The sequence below is a fragment of the Zeugodacus cucurbitae genome, chromosome 4 (assembly GCF_028554725.1).
Source record: "Zeugodacus cucurbitae isolate PBARC_wt_2022May chromosome 4, idZeuCucr1.2, whole genome shotgun sequence".
NCBI lineage: Eukaryota > Metazoa > Arthropoda > Insecta > Diptera > Tephritidae > Zeugodacus > Zeugodacus cucurbitae.
Window position 1 is genome coordinate 14,712,185 of NC_071669.1, and position 17,789 is coordinate 14,729,973.

Below are 17,789 nucleotides of genomic sequence, written 5' to 3' on the forward strand. Positions count from 1 at the left end.
TTTAAGGTGCTTAGAAGCTGACGTAAACACTGGACAAAGTCCATCAGAATCGAGGCCAGTAAGATTCTGATTACGGTATACTGGAAACGCGAAACGGATTAGGTTGACAAAGGGCTGGTGAGGGTAGCATTCTGCCACTTTAGTAGGTAAGAGTGAAATCTTACCGAAATGGCTGGCAGGCAAATGCTGTACTCATCTCCGTCTCGTTAAAACCTTGGCAGGTCTTCAAGTACGTTCAATGCATGTCGCCATTAATTTGGCCGTACAGGTTCAGTTGAGACGAACTCCTGATTTGTGCCCGAACCTGGCTCTGAACATAAGCTCCCATAAGGCCTTGTGTCAACCCTCGCGTGGCCTCCCTGCTTACATAGATAACCACGGGGTTCATATAGGGCAACTGTTACAACGTGCGGAGATAGCGGCTTGAAGCGGAGACCCTTTTAGCATACAATGAATACACCAAACCAACAACAACAACAACAACAGAAACAACAACAACACGAAAAGTCACAACCCAGCAAAGAAAACCAAGGAGAGGAATACAGTACGGTTTTCCGTAGGGCTAGTAGGATACTTAGATCCCCTATACTTACGGTCACACCAAAACAATCGGACAAAGCAGCAGAAAAGACAGTCGTGAGAGAAACCCCACTCACGCCAGCGGGTGCCGCAAAGCAGACAGAAGTAGAGAGCACTCCAATTGTTATCACAGAAGAACCTCGGGCCACCCAAAACTCTCCAAAGCAGGAATATATTACCCAAATGAGACGAGCAGAAGAGGAATCTCTTGAAAAATGCAAGGGTATCGTCCAAATAATGAAAACGGCGATGGCAAAACAGAAGAACGTCAGCATGGATGTGAAAAACGGAGCAGCACAACTAGACGAACTTTTTGATGTAATAAAAAGCTACCGCAGAAACTGGCTTATTGCAGAAAAAGACCCCAGACGGGGACTTTTGAGTAAAAGGGCCACAAACGCAGAGCCAACCTCCTCGAAGCGACGCGCGACAAGCCCTGTGGAACCTCGGGCAACCGTGCGACCACGACACGAAGACGATGACCAGTGGAAAAAAGTTGTACCTAAACGAAAGAAAAAGCCTCAAGCAGATGTAGTAAAGTTAAACGAAGAAAGACCACAAGGAAAGAACCTAGCTGCAAATGCGAGAACAAGCAACAGGATCAAGAGACAATCAGAAGCTGTGATCATAAAGCCGGCAGAGGGAAATAGCTATGCAGAAGTCCTCAGGAATATCCGAAGCAAGGTAAACCTAAAAGAAGCCGAGGTCAAGATAAGAGGCATCCGCAAAACAAGATCCGGTGCGCTATTACTAGAAATGGAGAAGGGACAGTGTGCAAAAGCCAGCTTCTGCGAGGCGCTCAAGAACACACTCCAAGAATCTGCAACCGTGGCCGACCTTAAACCAAAGGCTACAATAGAGGTTAGAGACCTCGATTCCCTTACAACAAAAGAGGAAGTAGCAGGTGCTGTAAAAGAAGCGTTACAGGATCATGATGAAGACTACAAGATAAGCATCACGTCTCCAAACACCAGAGAGCAGGTAAGAGCGTACATAACACTCCAAAATGATAAAGCCGACGCACTAATGCGCCAGGGTCGCATTAAAGTTGGCTGGGTTAACTGTAGGCTGCGACTCAAAGAAATCGTCAGAAGATGCTTCCGCTGCTTCGGGCCAGGGCACCTAACCTGGGACTGCAAAGGTCCCGACAGGAGAGGACAAGGTATCTGCATTAAGTGCAGCCAACCAGGACATAAGCTAAAGGAGTGCACAAAGCCCCCCTTATGCTGTCTTTGTACGGAGGCGAAACATGAAGAAGTCGTTCATATCCCGGGCTCTGCAAGATGTGAGGTATACAGAAACTACCTGAACAAGTGAATTTTCTACAGGCAAATATGCATAGATGCAAGACTGCTGACGCACTACTCTCTCATATGGCGATAGAGAGAGGTTATGACTTAATAATCATAAGCGAGCAATACAAAAATAAAGAAAGTGGGACCTGGATAGAAGATATTAGCTCAACCGCTGCTATATGGCTTCCTCAAGCAAGTAAACTTAACATTATTGATACAGGGAACAGCAATGGTTTCGTCTGGGCCAGATGCGACCTTTTTACAATAATTAGCTGCTACCTGACGCCAAGCGATAACATACACGAATTCCAAGAAAAGCTCAACAATATCGAGGATACAGCAAGATCTATAGAAGGCCATCTAATCATCGCCGGAGACCTAAATTCGAAAGCTATAGAGTGGGGTATGCCAAGCACGGATTCGAGAGGCAAGCGCATTTTGGAAATGGCTGCGCGACTTGGTCTAACTGTACTAAACACAGGAGACGCGACCACGTTTAGAAGACCGGGATGTGAAGAAACCACTCCAGACATCACCCTATCATCAGAACGCTTGGCAGGCTCAATAAAGAGTTGGAGAGTCCTAGAAGATTACACTGGCAGCGATCATCAGTACATCTCTTTTACAATCGACACCGGAGCCAACGCAAACCAGAACAGAAAAAAACACTTGCACTCGAAAATGGAACGTCTTGAAACTAAACCCTTCGAAACTGATTTCTGAACTAGACGAGCAGATCCCACCCAATAGCTCTCCCAAAAACGCAAAGGAGATTGTAGAGCACACAATGCTAAATATCACACGAGCCTGTCGAAAAGCGATGCCCAAAGCCTCACACAGCAAACACAAAGCAGCGGTCTACTGGTGGACAGAAAATATCGCTCTAATTAGAAGCACATGTCTCCGCTTTCGCAGAGCGTATACAAGATCCAGACGCAGAGGAGCCGCACCGGAACTAGCCGAACAATATCGAGCGGCGAAAAAAGAGCTTAAGGACGCCATCAATCTTAGCAAAAAACAAAAATGGGAGAAACTAAGAGATGACATTAACCAAAACCCCTGGGGACTCGGGTACAAAATAGTAATGAAGAAACTCGGAGCTCGCGCAAAACCACCCGACTTAAACACCGCCAAAATGGATCACATCGTAAGTGCACTCTTCCCTATACACGAAAAAAGGACCAGCGAGCCAGAACAGGCTGCAGGGCAACTGGAAATCCCCAAATTCACTCTTGAAGAGCTACAACTAGCCGCAGGGAAACTCAAGACCAACAAATCACCCGGCCCGGACGGGATCCCAGCAGAGATCATTAAAAAAATCGCCGTAGAACGACCACTAGTCCTCCTGAACATGTACAACGCCTGCCTCGTAGCTGGAAAATTCCCCGAAGTCTGGAAAAAACAACGGCTTGTCCTTATCAGCAAGGGAAAAGGAGATCCCAGCTCACCATCAGCATACCGTCCACTATGCATGCTCGACACAGCGGGAAAACTATATGAAAGACTACTTAAACCCAGACTTCAAGCGGCTATCAGGGAAGCTGGTGGACTTTCCCCTAGACAACACGGGTTTAGACCGGGTAGGTCAACTCTAGGAGCTATCAAAAGCGTCATTGAAAGTGTAGAAGGAGCACAGCGCAGAAGCCATAAGTATAAACGAATAGTCCTGTTGGCGACAATAGATGTCCGAAATGCCTTCAACAGCGCGAGATGGGTGGATATGATCGACGCTCTAGAGAAGAGTTTTAGGATCCCAAAATACCTCAACACGGTTTTGCGGAGCTATCTCAGTAACAGGAAACTGTTATATCAGACAAGAGAGGGAACACGCCAAATAGAGGTCACGTCAGGAGCAGCACAAGGATCCATTTTAGGCCCAGACCTGTGGAATATTAGTTATGATGACATACTAAAACTAGAAATGCCAGACGAATCATATTTAATAGGCTACGCTGACGACATCGCAGCAGTAATTACAGCCCGAGATACAGAGGAAGCCCGAAGAAAACTAAATCAGGTCATGATACGGACGCAAATATGGCTGGATTCACATAATCTCCAACTTGCCACAGAAAAGACAGAGCTGCTACTGCTAACAAAAAAGCATATTCCACTAGAAGTTAGTATGGAAACGACTTCGGATATTCTAAGGACAAAAAAAACAGTGAACTACCTAGGTGTAAGACTGGACCCCAGATTAACCTTCTGGGCACAAATCCAGCACGCCGCAGTAAAGGCAGCGAAAATCATCTCCAAGCTAAGCAGATTAATGGCCAACATCGGCGGGCCCACACAAGAAAAAAGAAAGCTCCTAATGTCGACTACTATCAGCGTATTATTATATGGAGCAGAGATCTGGGCAGATGTGTTAAAAAGGGAAAATCGACATAAAGTATTGGCCAGAGTGCACCGGACCGCAGCGCTAAGAGTCGCATCAGCCTACCGAACAGTGTCCAGTGAAGCAATACTAGTTATAAGCGGAAATGCCCCAATTGACCTCCTTGCTTACGAAAGGAAAAAGATGTGGGAATTGAAGAAAGTAAGTCCAAACAACAAGAGCGCAATTGAACAAGTAAAGAAAGATACGGTATCAGCATGGCAACAAAGATGGGAAAACGATAGCCGCGGCAAATGGACGGCCAGACTTATAAGGGACCTGAACCTATGGACAAGCCGTAAATTTGGAGAAGTGGACTACTTCACAACACAGATGCTATCTGGTCACGGATACTTCAAAAAATATCTCCACAGAATGGGAAAAGTCGAAGAGCCGTCCTGCCTATACAACGACGCGACAGAAGATGATGCTGAACACACATTCTTTAAATGTGCGCATTGGCAACGGGAACGCACCACCGTAGAAGACCTAGTTGGACCAATAAACGCAGAAAATATAATCAGCGTCATGTTGGAGAGCAAAGAGAACTGGAATATTATCCAGAAATACGTAGCTAACTTGCTACGTAACAAAAAGCGGGACCTGGACGCAGGTGTGTAGATGTAAATCTCTCTATGAGAAAAATGGAACGCCACCCTGAAGTAATGCGAAAGCGGTTCCAGGGTGGGCGACGGTTCCCTAGAGGGGGGGTTTTTAGTGACCTGCAAGTGGCACATACCATTGCTGCGACGACAGCTTTGATGATGCGGTAGGCATTTTCCACCCCCTCTCCCGCGAAAACAAAAAAAAAAAAAAAAAAAAAAAAAAAAAAAAATTTAATTTATTTTATTTTATTTTATTTTATTTTATTTAATTTAATTTTATTTTATTTTATTTTATTTTATTATTTTTTCATTTTATTTTATTTTATTTTATTTAATTTTATTTAATTTAATTTAATTTAATTTAATTTAATTTAATTTAATTTAATTTAATTTATTTTATTTTATTTTATTTTATTTTATTTTATTTTATTTTATTTTATTTTATTTAATTTTATTTTATTTAATTTAATTTTATTTTATTTTATTTTATTTTATTTTATTTTATTTTATTTTATTTTATTTTATTTTATTTTATTTTATTTTATTTTATTTTATTTTATTTTATTTTATTTTATTTTATTTTATTTTATTTTATTTTATTTTATTTTATTTTATTTTATTTTATTTTATTTTATTTTATTTTATTTTATTTTATTTTATTTTATTTTATTTTATTTTATTTTATTTTATTTTATTTTATATTATTTTATTTTATATTATTTTCTTTTCTTTTATTTTCTCTTCTTTTCTTTTCTTTTCTTTTCTTTTCTTTTATTTTCTTTTCTTTTCTCTTCTTTTCTTTTCTTTACTTCTCTTTTCTTTCTTTCCTTTTATTTTTTAAATATTCACCCTGTATATCTTACTGGACCTGCACAGACATCTCTAAGTTTATATTTACTTACAAACAGTGCATTCATATGTATATTCTAATAAAATCACCTTATCACACTTTAAACTAGCTATTATATTTATGCTGCGAGTAAACCAAATAAAACCGAATATAATTTGATTTTATTATATAGTATGAATGGATGACGACCTTTCCCACAAACTATCATATAAATCAAGGAGATTTCCTATTTCAATGAAAGCGCGCAGTTTATGAACTCATTAGCGGCGCAAGTGACGCAAGATAATCGAAACCACAAATTATTTACAAAAACAAAATTAGTATAATATTATTTAAAAAAAATATCAAATGAATAATAGCGAGAAGGCGATAATGTATTTTTGTATGCAAATCATGCAGAGTAGGTATAATTGTAAAAACAAAACCCCTCTTCTTTCTGCTTTGAGTGATTTTCGACAATTTTTATTAATTTAATATTAATATTATTATTGATAATTATTATACTTATATTAAGTATATAACGAATGACCTTCATAATTCATATTGCCAAACCTACTAATCTATTAGCATTAAAATAATTTGATAATAAATGAAATAAAATGAAGTCATTTGACCTCTCCAGATTTCACCTCTCTATCCCCTTCACATACAATTTGTTATAAGTATTAAGCTTTCTAAAAAAAAATAAAGCCAAACATTAACTATGTTAATATATTCCTTTAACCTGTCCCTGAACTATTTACTTCGCAATCTCTTCATACCTGACCAATTGTGTCCCAATAAGAAAGCCATGAAAATGAAAGAATTAGTTTAAACCAGTATTTAAGCTAAAGTTGATTTAAATTTGTTTCGATCAGACTTTCTAAATGGGTAGTAAATACTTAAAAAAATATTATTATAATTATTAAAAAATAAATAAAAATTAAACAGGTGAAACCTACGCTTCTCAAATCTCTCTTCAGTTTGTGTGCATATATTTTACTAAAAAAATTCAATAATTGTCAACGTTCTAACTATTTTTGGTTTACACTATCCTAACAATCTCAATAAAATATCTGAGAATCACTTCCGTCTTAATTTTTCTCACACTTCGTGTGTAGCGAGCTTGACGAAGTTTTGATGGGCGATTAATTCTAACTCAAGTTCAATTGTCTGCCAAGCTTGACGAATACTGAATTTTGAAGAAAACTCTAGGAAATGTTAAGGGTCTGGTTTAGAACAACAGATCTTTAAATTGAATTGATGCTTTGCTATTAGACTAACAAAAGTCTGTATAAGATGGAGATGGTAAGGTGGATCTGACTACGAATCCAGAAAAGGCAATCTCGGAATCTATATGAAATTATAATGGTTGTCTCTAATATGGGTACCGAGTCTTTATTTCATCCACACTCAATGTATATTCTATTCGAGATGAGATCATGACAGACATCACACTTCATTAACCTAACATAACCTTTAGATTCTAAACTCTGTGAAGGGTTTTCAGATTAGCGAAATCTTTTGTTTTCATATGATCTCTGTACGTCTCTGTTTAGCTTTATATATTTAATTATGAAAAGTCAGAGACTGAGGAGCTGAGATAAGTATAACTTGAATATATGAGAATAGATGTAAACGGTTATATTTAAAACAACTTTCCTTACTAAAAGTAAGGTTAAGATACCTACTATACAACTTGATCGCTTAAGTATATCTAGACAATTTTAATGAGCCTGATAATCTTGAAGGAAAATAATTCGAGGAATGATAATTATTTTACATAAAAGAGTCCATAAAGTGTAATGCAAAGTATAGCGCACAAATCAGCAATTATATCAATCTAAGCTCAATTTACTAAGTCGAACAAATAATACAAAATATATGTAACGCGTCAAAATAGACTACTAATAAAAAGTATATAAATTTATTATATTCGCAAGAACGTACATATCTACAAGTTTGGCATTCAAATTGAGACGCCATACCGAAGCTATCTACAGCTGTAAGCCACTCAAACGCTGACAGTCGAAATTAGACAAACCCAGTGTGTAGACGCAAGGCAGTCAAAAAATATAAATAAAATACAAATTTAGTGATTTGAAAACTTAAAATCTGAAAAATGCTTCACTACAGTTTACGCTTAATATTGGTATTATCCTTATGGTCCTGCGGGAGTGCTTACATTATACCCAAAGATTTACCCGAGCGTGTCGGCGATAAGTTCATATATTTCGGCTATGGTAGTAATATGTTGACGAAGCGCATACATATACAAAATCCGACGGCGGAAAAGATCGGTATGGGTATATTAAAGGATTATCGTTTAGATTTTAATACATACACGGAACGTTGGGGTGGTGCACCGGCGACAATTGTTCCCACAGATGGTGCATACGTTTATGGCACACTGTGGGAGATTGGGCTGAGCAATTTGGCTGATATTGATGAGTGAGTTAAAGGAGGATGTTGAAACTTTTTTTAGAAAACATAAAAAAAAATTTGGAAAAAAATTAAAAAAATAATAAAATAAAATTAAAAAAAAAAATAATTAAAAAAAAAATTAATAATTTTGCAAAAAAAACCCATTTGATAAAAATAATTATAAATATTTTATATAATTTATTTAATATGAAACTAATCAAAAATCAACTTTTCTATTTTCCCCAACAGCCAAGAAGGCGTCCACGAAGGCATTTACTATGCTGCGAGCTTGCCCGTAATGCTGTCAAATAATACTATAGCCATTGCACGCGCCTATTTGTTGGCTGATCAGCCAAAAATCCCCTTAAATGATTTCCCCAACGCTGATAAGGTGCCAGCCGGCCGTCAACCGTCGAAAACTTACTTGCAGTGCTTGGTGAAGGGTGCTGAGGAGACTGGCATTGTGCCATGGTATGTCGAGTGGTTGAAGTCGGTCAAGCACAACGGACATGTAGCGCCGGATTTGGAGCAAGTTTTGGACTTGAAAAATGTGCAATTGAATTCATGAAGTGATGTGCACTCTCTTGGAGCACTTAATGACTGTGATAAATGTTTATAAAATATTTTATATTTAAAAAATATATATTTTTAGTGGAAAAATTATACTTTATGTTTATATTTTAATAAATATAATTTTATAAAAAATTATATAAAATTTAAAAATTAATTTTTTTAAATTTGAAATATCTTTTTATCTATAAAAAATAATTAGTTGTAAAATTCATTTTTATTATATATAAAGACGTAATACTTTTTATTAATAAATGAAAAATATTTTCATAAACAAATTTTCTCAATGTCATATTTTTTTACGGTGTAAGCCATTACTTTAATATCTCTAATGCAAAATTCATACTAATTTACACTTATAACTGTTTTTTTTATTTTTTCAAACCTCTTCTTATTTCTTTTCATTCACAATAGCTAAGCTTTTATAGCTTTTATTTCTGTAAAGCTTCATTCAGTCACAAAGCTTTGATTACTTATCAGCAGCAAGTCAAAAAGCGATAAACAAAACATTGACATTTTTGTCATTTTGACATTCGCCAATAAAGCATTGAACTTGAAGTATTAATTGAATGCAAGTAAACACAATTGTTAGTGGAAGTATTTAATTTTCAAAAAAATAAACTTTTATCGCGACAACTTTCAGCGCATAAAACAAAGTAAGTGTAGAGAAAATTCTCTTAACTATAAGAAGTAGAAATGTGTCAAGTGCAAGTGGAAATATGTAAGCGCGCTGACGCTACAGCTGTTCAATGGGATGATGAAGTTAAAGGAAAATAAATTGACAGCTAAGCAATGAGAAATATATAAGCTTCAGCGAACAGCTGTTTGCTATGAGAGCTTTTTGCAATCTATTACATTTTAGAAAGCTTAAAAATACAAGGTGGTCATGAAAAAAAATGTTTGAATTTGAAATGTATTACTATAAAACAGCTAAAAGCTTTGATCTACTTGTTACATTTATCTGTAAAGACACGTCTAGTTCATGTATTGTATTTTCGAGTCGCTGAAATGCATCATACGTTATGAAGCTTTCGCCTTTATTATAATAACAACTTTTTTTATAAAAAAATTTTATGGAACTAATCTAAGAATTTACTAACTAATATATTGCTTTATAACAGATTTTTACTATAAAATTTCCTTATAAAACAATTTAAATGAAAGCAAACTTTCTTCCGCTTTTCAGATGTCCACAAAGTTTTACTATTTTGGCTTTGGCAGTAATCTTCTAGCCAAAAGAATACACATACAAAACCCTACAGCAGTGCGCGTAGGACCTGGGAAACTTGAAGTACGTTAGACTTAAATTTAAAATCCAGTCAAACATTATTTCATTAATTTTACAGAATTACCAACTTGATTTTTATACGAGTTCCCGCACTTGGTTTGGCGCGCCAGCCACTATAGTACCTAAACCAGGGGCCTGTGTTTTTGGCGCCATTTGGGAGATTGATAACAGTAATTTGAAAGATTTAGATGAGTGAGTATCTTCTTTTTCTTAACATACGAGTCTAAACTCATACTCTCTTGCAGTCAAGAAGGCGTTTCTGCAGGCATTTATGTACCGATTGCAGTGCCAGTACTTGAGCTGAACAGCAAAAAAGTGATAGAATGTCGCGCCTATCACTTAACAAATCAACCAACCGGTGATGTGAGATGTCTGAAACCCGAAGAGATACCCTACGATCGACAACCATCGAAAACATATATGAAAACTATTATGAAAGGTGCTTTGGAGACTTGTCTGCCGCCAGAGTATGTGCAGTGGCTGCGTACCATTAAACATAATGGCAAGATGGTCGATGCGTTGGAGAAGAAATTGGAATTGCAAAATGTGAACTTGTAAGGACAGTTGTGGGACAATGAAGCTTTGGTGGATAAACTTTAAAGGTTTACTGTATTACAGAAAGGGGAAAGACATTAAAAGCATTTAGAGTGGAACTTAGGTGTTCGTATTAATAAAAATAAGTTCTTACATGCCAGTAGAACTAGTTAAAGATATTAAAAGTTTAATAAATAACTTTAAATTTATTGTTTTTATTATAAAGTTTTTGGAATTTTAGTTATTGTAGAAGAAAATCAAAGAAGTTTTTTTCGAATCTCGCTACTGTAGAAGAACTTCAACGAAGCGTGAAGGAAAGACAAGGGGATCAATAGTGAGAGATTTAGGACATCATTCCGAATCAATCAAGCTGGAAGATTACACATATCATATTAAATACAACTCCTAGCTTAAAGACCTCATTAATGGACGAACGTCTTCAAATTTATAAAAGCCCGGCGAATATGTTGGCTTGGGCATGTGGAAAGTATGACAAATCATTTAGCACTGAGAAAAGCCTTCAAGAAACAGGGAAGCGATTTAAGGCAGACCAAAGAAAAGATGAGTAGATGCAGTGATCGATGACCTCAACAAGATGAGTGAAATACTGGTGGCACTTAGTAACGTATCGAGAAAACTGGAGGAAGATAGTTACTTAATCCATGGTCCACCCAGGATTGAAAAAGAATAGGAATGTCGAATGACAGCTGAGCTTACTCTACACCCGCATGATCGAAACAAGAACGCCACCAAACCCCTCTTTTTTCGAATAGCTCGGACAGCCACTTTTCACAAGCCTCTTTTGTTTTCAACTTTATACCACCAAGGGCGTTCGCCATGGACAGGAACAAGTGGTAATCACTTGGCGATATGTGGATGCAATAAAACCTCCCATCCAAGCTCCCGTAGCTTCTGACGAGTCATCAACGAAATGTGTGGTCTGGCGTTGTCCTGATGGAACACTACACCCTTCACCCAATTCTGGGCTCTTCTGTTCGATGACCTGTTTCAAGCGGTTCAGTTATTCGCAGTAGATGGTAGAATTAAGTGTCTGGCCATATGGGAGCAGCTCATAGTGGATGATTCCCTTCCAATCCCATCAAACACACAGCAAAACCTTCCTGGCCATCAATCCCGGCTTGGCCACTGTTTGGGACGATTCACCGCCCTTAGACCACGACCGCTTTCGCTTGATATTGTCGTCTGTGATCCATTTTTCGTGCCAGTCACCATCCTCTTCAAAAATGGTCGAATTCGTTCGTTTCAGCAGCATATCGCAGGCGTTGATTTGGTCCAGAAGGATTTTTTGCGTCAAATCATGCGGCACCCAAACATCAAGCTTATTTGTGTATTAAGCCTTCTTCAGATGGTTTTATATGGTATGGTGACTAACTGCCATTTCCAGGGCGATGTCACGAGCTACCACATGCCGGTCCAACTCGATGTTTTGCATGATTTAATCGGTATTCGTCGTCACAGATCTTCCGGCGGCTGGTTTATCCATAGTGTCGTTTTTACCCGCTCTGATTCGTCGCAACCATTCCTCCGCAGTTCGCAGATGTGATAGAGTACCATCCCCCAAAACACCATTAATCTCACGGAACGTTTCTCTATCGGATTTGCCTTTAACGAAGGAAAGCTTTAAAATAGCGCGAATTTCGGCGTTAGTGAACTCCATGTTTACACGTCTATAACTGTTGAACTCAATATCCAAACTAATCACCCATAGCGTCTGTAACGCTGTATACATAGCCGCGACATAAAAAAAGACAAAAAGGCGGAAGGGAGATATTTGCCAACCTAATATACAGAGGATTCGAAATCTTAGACTTAGAAATCTCTCCTGAAAAGACCGGTGATTCTTAGCTGGTGTTAAATAGTAACTAGATCAAACTTGAAGACAGGAAACTCATCGGAATCACCCATTTGAATCAGCTCTATATATTTTACTGACTCATATATCTATATATATATTAGTATATCTACCACAAAGGTTTTCCTGATTACACAGTATCAATAATGGTTCTTAGACACCTTCTTTGCCGCTGTTCAACAACCTGAAGAAGGTACATGCGACCACCTTCTAAAAACCGAAAGCAAAGAACGTCCAACTGCCAAGTGCAGAGTGCAAAAAGTTCATTTCAATATCAAGTTACTGTGTGCGGCCAAAGGTGATTATAAAAAGTGCCAAACAGAAATTTATGCAAATACGAGCTGAAACTTTTCAAACACCCAAAAGTACCTTTACAAACTAACTAGTAAACAAATACAAAACAGAGAGAGCGCAAAGTAACAAACAAATATTGAGCTCCATGTGCATTTTCACACATTAAAGGCAAGGGGGAGAGTAACAAAAATTTCATTTCAAACACAATGCGGCTATTGTAGACATTTCTTGGGGACAAGTGTGGTGGGTTGCAATGCAAGAAATGCGGTGTTAAAGACAGCTATATACGGCCATTGAGTGCAGCTGGCAATCGGTAACTGGCATTTGGTATTTTAACTATGTTACGTATACGCCATGCTGTAGCGACACGCTGAGGGGCAATATTTGCACTTTAATCTCCAACAAAGTTTTCTAGTGTAGTTTACAATTTTCAAATTTTCACAGCACACAAACACACACACACATGTATACTTACTGATGTGGAATTGCAACTTAAGTGCGCTGGCGTGCAACAACAAGTATTGCAAATGCAAAGTGTTGAGTTTTCGTTTGGGCAAATGAGCGCCTTGGCACTAACAGCTACTATACCGAGTGTTAATGAAATGCAAAATTGTATTTTTTTCTTCTCGTTATTGTATTGTATACTTTTTTCTTGTACTAACACAAGTTAGCAAACGGATATTAGCTGTTAAGACTCGCAATGGCTAATACATAAAATGGTAAATTATGGAAATTGGCCAAGTTAAGAGGCGGCTAGCGCTGGTACTCAACGTGAAAGGGTTTACTTTGGGTTATGCAAATTAGTACTAAAATGCATAGAGGGAGAATTTGGCTGAAATTTAAATTAATAAGAATGAAGGTTAGGAAAGGTAAAGGGTGCTTGGAGCGATGTAACGTTGCAGTGCGAAAGGGCAAAAAAATATCCAAATGCAAAAGTAAGTTGTAGTTCAGTGTTGGCCAGTTTCAGTGCAAATTTTAAAATATTTTGAGTCAGTTGTTGCTCTCAGCTGCATTGTTTCAACTCACACTCCCACTTGCACTCTCAAATCGCGTTTGCCTGCCCTCAAGTTCGCAGTAAATTGCGTTTTAATTGTACTTTAAGAGCGCTAAGAAACTTTTCAAAAGCGCCTTGCCGTCAAAGTTTTGTCTTCTACACAAAGGGGATTCAACACTGCCATTGACATTGGTATGCTATTAGTTGAGAAGCTGCTATGCATACAGTTTACAGTTTCCTCGTCAAGTGGAATTTTGCAAAATTTTTGCTTTTTTGTGTGAGTCAAATTGGTAATCATCATAAATAAGTGATTAAAAATAATTAAACTTGACTTGAGTAACTATTTTTTGGTAATCAAGTTACGGAGTAGAGTCGGGAGAGTAATAAGAGTAGTAAGAAAGGTTACTTCACTAAATTTTGAGGAAGAGTTGAAATGTTTTTAGCAGACTTAAGACACTGGTCACACGAAATTTGCATAATGCGGCTGATTGGAGATTTTTGTATGATAAAAAAATATAAAATGGAAAGCAGCTGTTAATGTTAAAGTAGTAAGAACTCCTCTGAGCCTTAGCAAGGTAGAACCATCGTCATTTGTGCAATTTTCAACTATTAATGAATACTTTAGATATAGTTTGATGACACTTATGTTTTTTCCTATTTTCCGGTTTCACTTAATATTTATTGAGTGGAATTCCCTTTACTTATTTTCGAAATAATAGAAATATCTACCAATGCTTAATAGTCTCATACCAAACTACTTAAAAACACTTTTTTAAATCAATTTGACTTCATCGATGAATGGCAAGCAATACCGTTTGGAGGTTAGGATTATATAAGGAACATGATCAAAAAGAAGAAGAGTCACCACAATGATCTTTATACATATTAAGTCAGAAGATTTGTCTTCTCTCGAATTGTACGAGCATCTTTCAAGACTTTTACTACATGGGGTATATCTAGGGTTCTATGAAAGCAAGTAGACCATTATCTAACCCTCAAAACTAAAAACGAACGGTCTACAGATACGGCAGATCTCTATCCAGTTATAAATTGTAATATATTCTCTCGAACAACCGGATAGTCTTTTAAGACTCTTTATGAAGGGACCTACAGATCTTAGAGAGTGAAATACGATACGATATCTACGATATAGGTAATATCTTTCCTCGAATGATCTCTCGCGAATTTTATTAACGAAGACTACTAGATAAATTAATGAATAAAAATCTGAGTTCGTTGCGGTTGGGTGGACCCGATTATCGTGGAAATTTTTATCTCAACCCAATAGCTTCAATTTAATTTCGAATCACAGATCTGTTCATTGTAATAAATTCGAATGATATTCCTCTCAAGGTATGTGAGATCGAAAAATTTTATTTTATTGGAAAAAATTGTCCAATGTTTTGAATTTTTTTGATCTTCAAGTGATTATGTGTTGAATTTTTATCAATCTCATGGTATTTTAAGTTCAAACAATTCTGCTAGAGTGAGTGTTTTGACTTTCCTTTTATACGCACTATAAATAAATATGTGTGTGTACTGGTACATATGAATATATTTCCAATTCCTTCAAACTACTAAAAACTTCGAATATGCTCAGTCTTCAAATCGCATGGGAAATGTCAATTTACTAACGAGAATGTGTGGCATTTACCAAAAGTTGTGTGAACAAACTATTAATTACTTGTCGACCACAAATTTCAATTTACTTAAGGAAACCGTTGCGAGTCAAAATGGACGAATGGAGTGCCATAAGAAAGTGTTAAGACGCACAAAGTTTCGGCTTTGATCTTTTGTAATTGAGGGAATTTTACTTACAAACATATGCAAATGAATTTGGTTGAGCAAATAAGCTTAAATGGAAATCGAGGTTTGACATGTGTGAGGAAAAACTATGCAAAATAACAATTTATTTAAATTTCCAAATAATGGATTCGATGCTGAATTGAAGGCTTAAGATGAAAAACTTATTTTAGAAACATTTTTATTTTACTTAATGGAGAAAAAAATGTATGATAAAATAATGGTTTCCTTTCAAATAGTGTAACTTAAAAACTCATTCGAAGCTAATTTGTAGCTAATAACCCACATCTGTACATATTCCTACACATGCAAAGGTTCTAATGTACTCATATGTATGTCTGTTTTCCCATCACTTCTACATATTCACACATAACGTTTTCTCACCGTCAATTAAATTTCTTACCACTTTTTGATAGTTTCCGTAATAGTTTTCGTAAGGGTTGCATGCTACACTATTTCCATCAAACTTGCCACTTACAGACGCGTTAATTATAGACATTAAATTTGGAGAAATTGACGTTGCGTTTCAAAGTGCGATAATTTATAAAGTTAGTGGTTGATTTTTTGATTGCCGTGTGGTGCGCTAAAAAGTGTTTGATGTTGTAAAGTTTAACACAACAACAATTTATATTATTATAGCTCACTTAAAGAGTATTATTATTTTTAGTGAGTTTGGAAAGTTGAGAGATTTTTAAGACAAATTATACTTTTAAGGCAAAATAAAATGAGAAAATATTACTGTCTGAGACAGTAATAATTGTTCTAGTCGACCGATTATGATGGCTATCAATGTACACTTCCTACTTAATTGTGTCACACAACCTAAAATCTAATTGTGGTTGTTGAAGGATATTCACAATAATATTCCTATTGAGTTTGAGTGGTAAATTTCTCTAAGATATCTAGCTTCAAAACGATCCAAGGAGATATAGATAAATTGACTCAATTATCCTTTCTAATGCACTCCTAATTAGTTGTTCTTACAAATGTGTTTTCAAATATGAACTTACACATAGAACAAATGGTATTTATCTATAAAATATATGAGCTTATAAAAGCTCTTCGAATAGAGCCAATACTATTTTCATTTAAAGCTTTGTAGGTGCTTTTTTACTGTTATTATCAAATAGGTGTCGCGGGTGCAATTTACGGGTACATGACTTTTGAGATCGGACCCCGTTTTACTCATTATGGTTTTCATTTACCTCGCATAGTCTCCTTCGTAAACATAGGGAATCTAGGTACAGTTTTTGAGATCCAACTTATGATGAAATCGATTTGTTAGATGAAGAAACCAATCTCTTAGCGTTCTTATAAGTGTATGACTGAATATCGTCCCTGAATAGAAGCGGAGTCGGTGTATAAAATGGAACTAGCGAAGACTAACTTATGTTTGAGGTTATAAATATTAGGTTGGCAAATACCTCCCTTCCGCTTTTTTGCTATTTAAATAATGCTCTTTTTTAATCTTTAATCAATGTTATATAAAAGGTGTAACAGTGATCGGAGTAGGTTATGCGCTGTTTCGTTCGATAATCTGTTTCCATAATACCCCCCTCGTAGAAGCCCCTCTTTTTGCGAAGAATTCGGACAGCCACTTTTCACCTCTTTTGAGTTTAACTTTACACTACCAAGGGCGTTCGGCATGGACAGGAACAGGTGGTAATCACTTGGCGCTATGTCCGGGTTATATGGTGGATGCGATAAAACCTCCCATCCGAGCACCCGTAGCTTCTGACGAGTCATCAACGAAGTGTGTGGTCTGGCGTTGTCTTGGTGGAACACTACACCCTTCCTGTTGGCCAATTCTGGAGGCTTCTGGTCATCGCCTGCTTCAAGCGTTCCTGTTGTTCGCTGTACATGGTAGAGTTAAGCGTCTGGCCATATGGGAGCAGCTCATAGTGGATGATTCCCTTCCTAGCCCACGAAATATACAGCAAAAAATTCCTGGCCGTCAATCCCGGCTTGGCGAATGTTTGGGACGATTCACCGGCCTTCGACCACGACCGTTTTCGCTTGACATTGTCGTATGTAATCCATTTATTGTCGCCAGTCACCATCCGCTTCAAAAATGGGTCGAGTTCGTTCCTTTTCAGCAGCATACCGCAGGCGTTGATTCGGTACAGAAGATTTTTTGCGTCAAATCATGCGGCACACAAACTTCAAGCTTTTTTGTGTATCCAGCCTTCTGCAGATGGTTTAAAATGGTTTGGTGACTAACTCCCATCTCCTGGGCGATGTCACGAGATGCCACATGCCGATCTTACACGATGTTTTCCATGATTTGGTCGGTATTCGTCGTTACAGGTTTCCGCCGGTTGGCT

General features: G+C 37.2%; 3 protein-coding genes across 3 annotated transcripts in view; 2 read left to right on the plus strand and 1 right to left on the minus strand.

The window, feature by feature from the left end:
- Positions 1 to 17,789, minus strand: part of LOC105215262 (somatostatin receptor type 5) — a 266,377-nt gene that overhangs the window by 223,539 nt on the left and 25,049 nt on the right. The gene's annotated exons all lie outside the window — the stretch shown is intronic.
- On the plus strand, positions 7,691 to 8,772 carry LOC105215304 (gamma-glutamylcyclotransferase). Its single transcript, XM_011189139.3, has 2 exons — positions 7,691 to 8,136; positions 8,359 to 8,772. Exons 1-2 carry the CDS (start codon positions 7,808 to 7,810, stop codon positions 8,675 to 8,677), a joined length of 648 nt encoding a protein of 215 aa, XP_011187441.2. The 5' UTR covers positions 7,691 to 7,807; the 3' UTR covers positions 8,678 to 8,772.
- On the plus strand, positions 9,048 to 10,719 carry LOC105215313 (gamma-glutamylcyclotransferase). Its single transcript, XM_011189151.3, has 4 exons — positions 9,048 to 9,335; positions 9,866 to 9,970; positions 10,026 to 10,159; positions 10,213 to 10,719. Exons 2-4 carry the CDS (start codon positions 9,866 to 9,868, stop codon positions 10,523 to 10,525), a joined length of 552 nt encoding a protein of 183 aa, XP_011187453.2. The 5' UTR covers positions 9,048 to 9,335; the 3' UTR covers positions 10,526 to 10,719.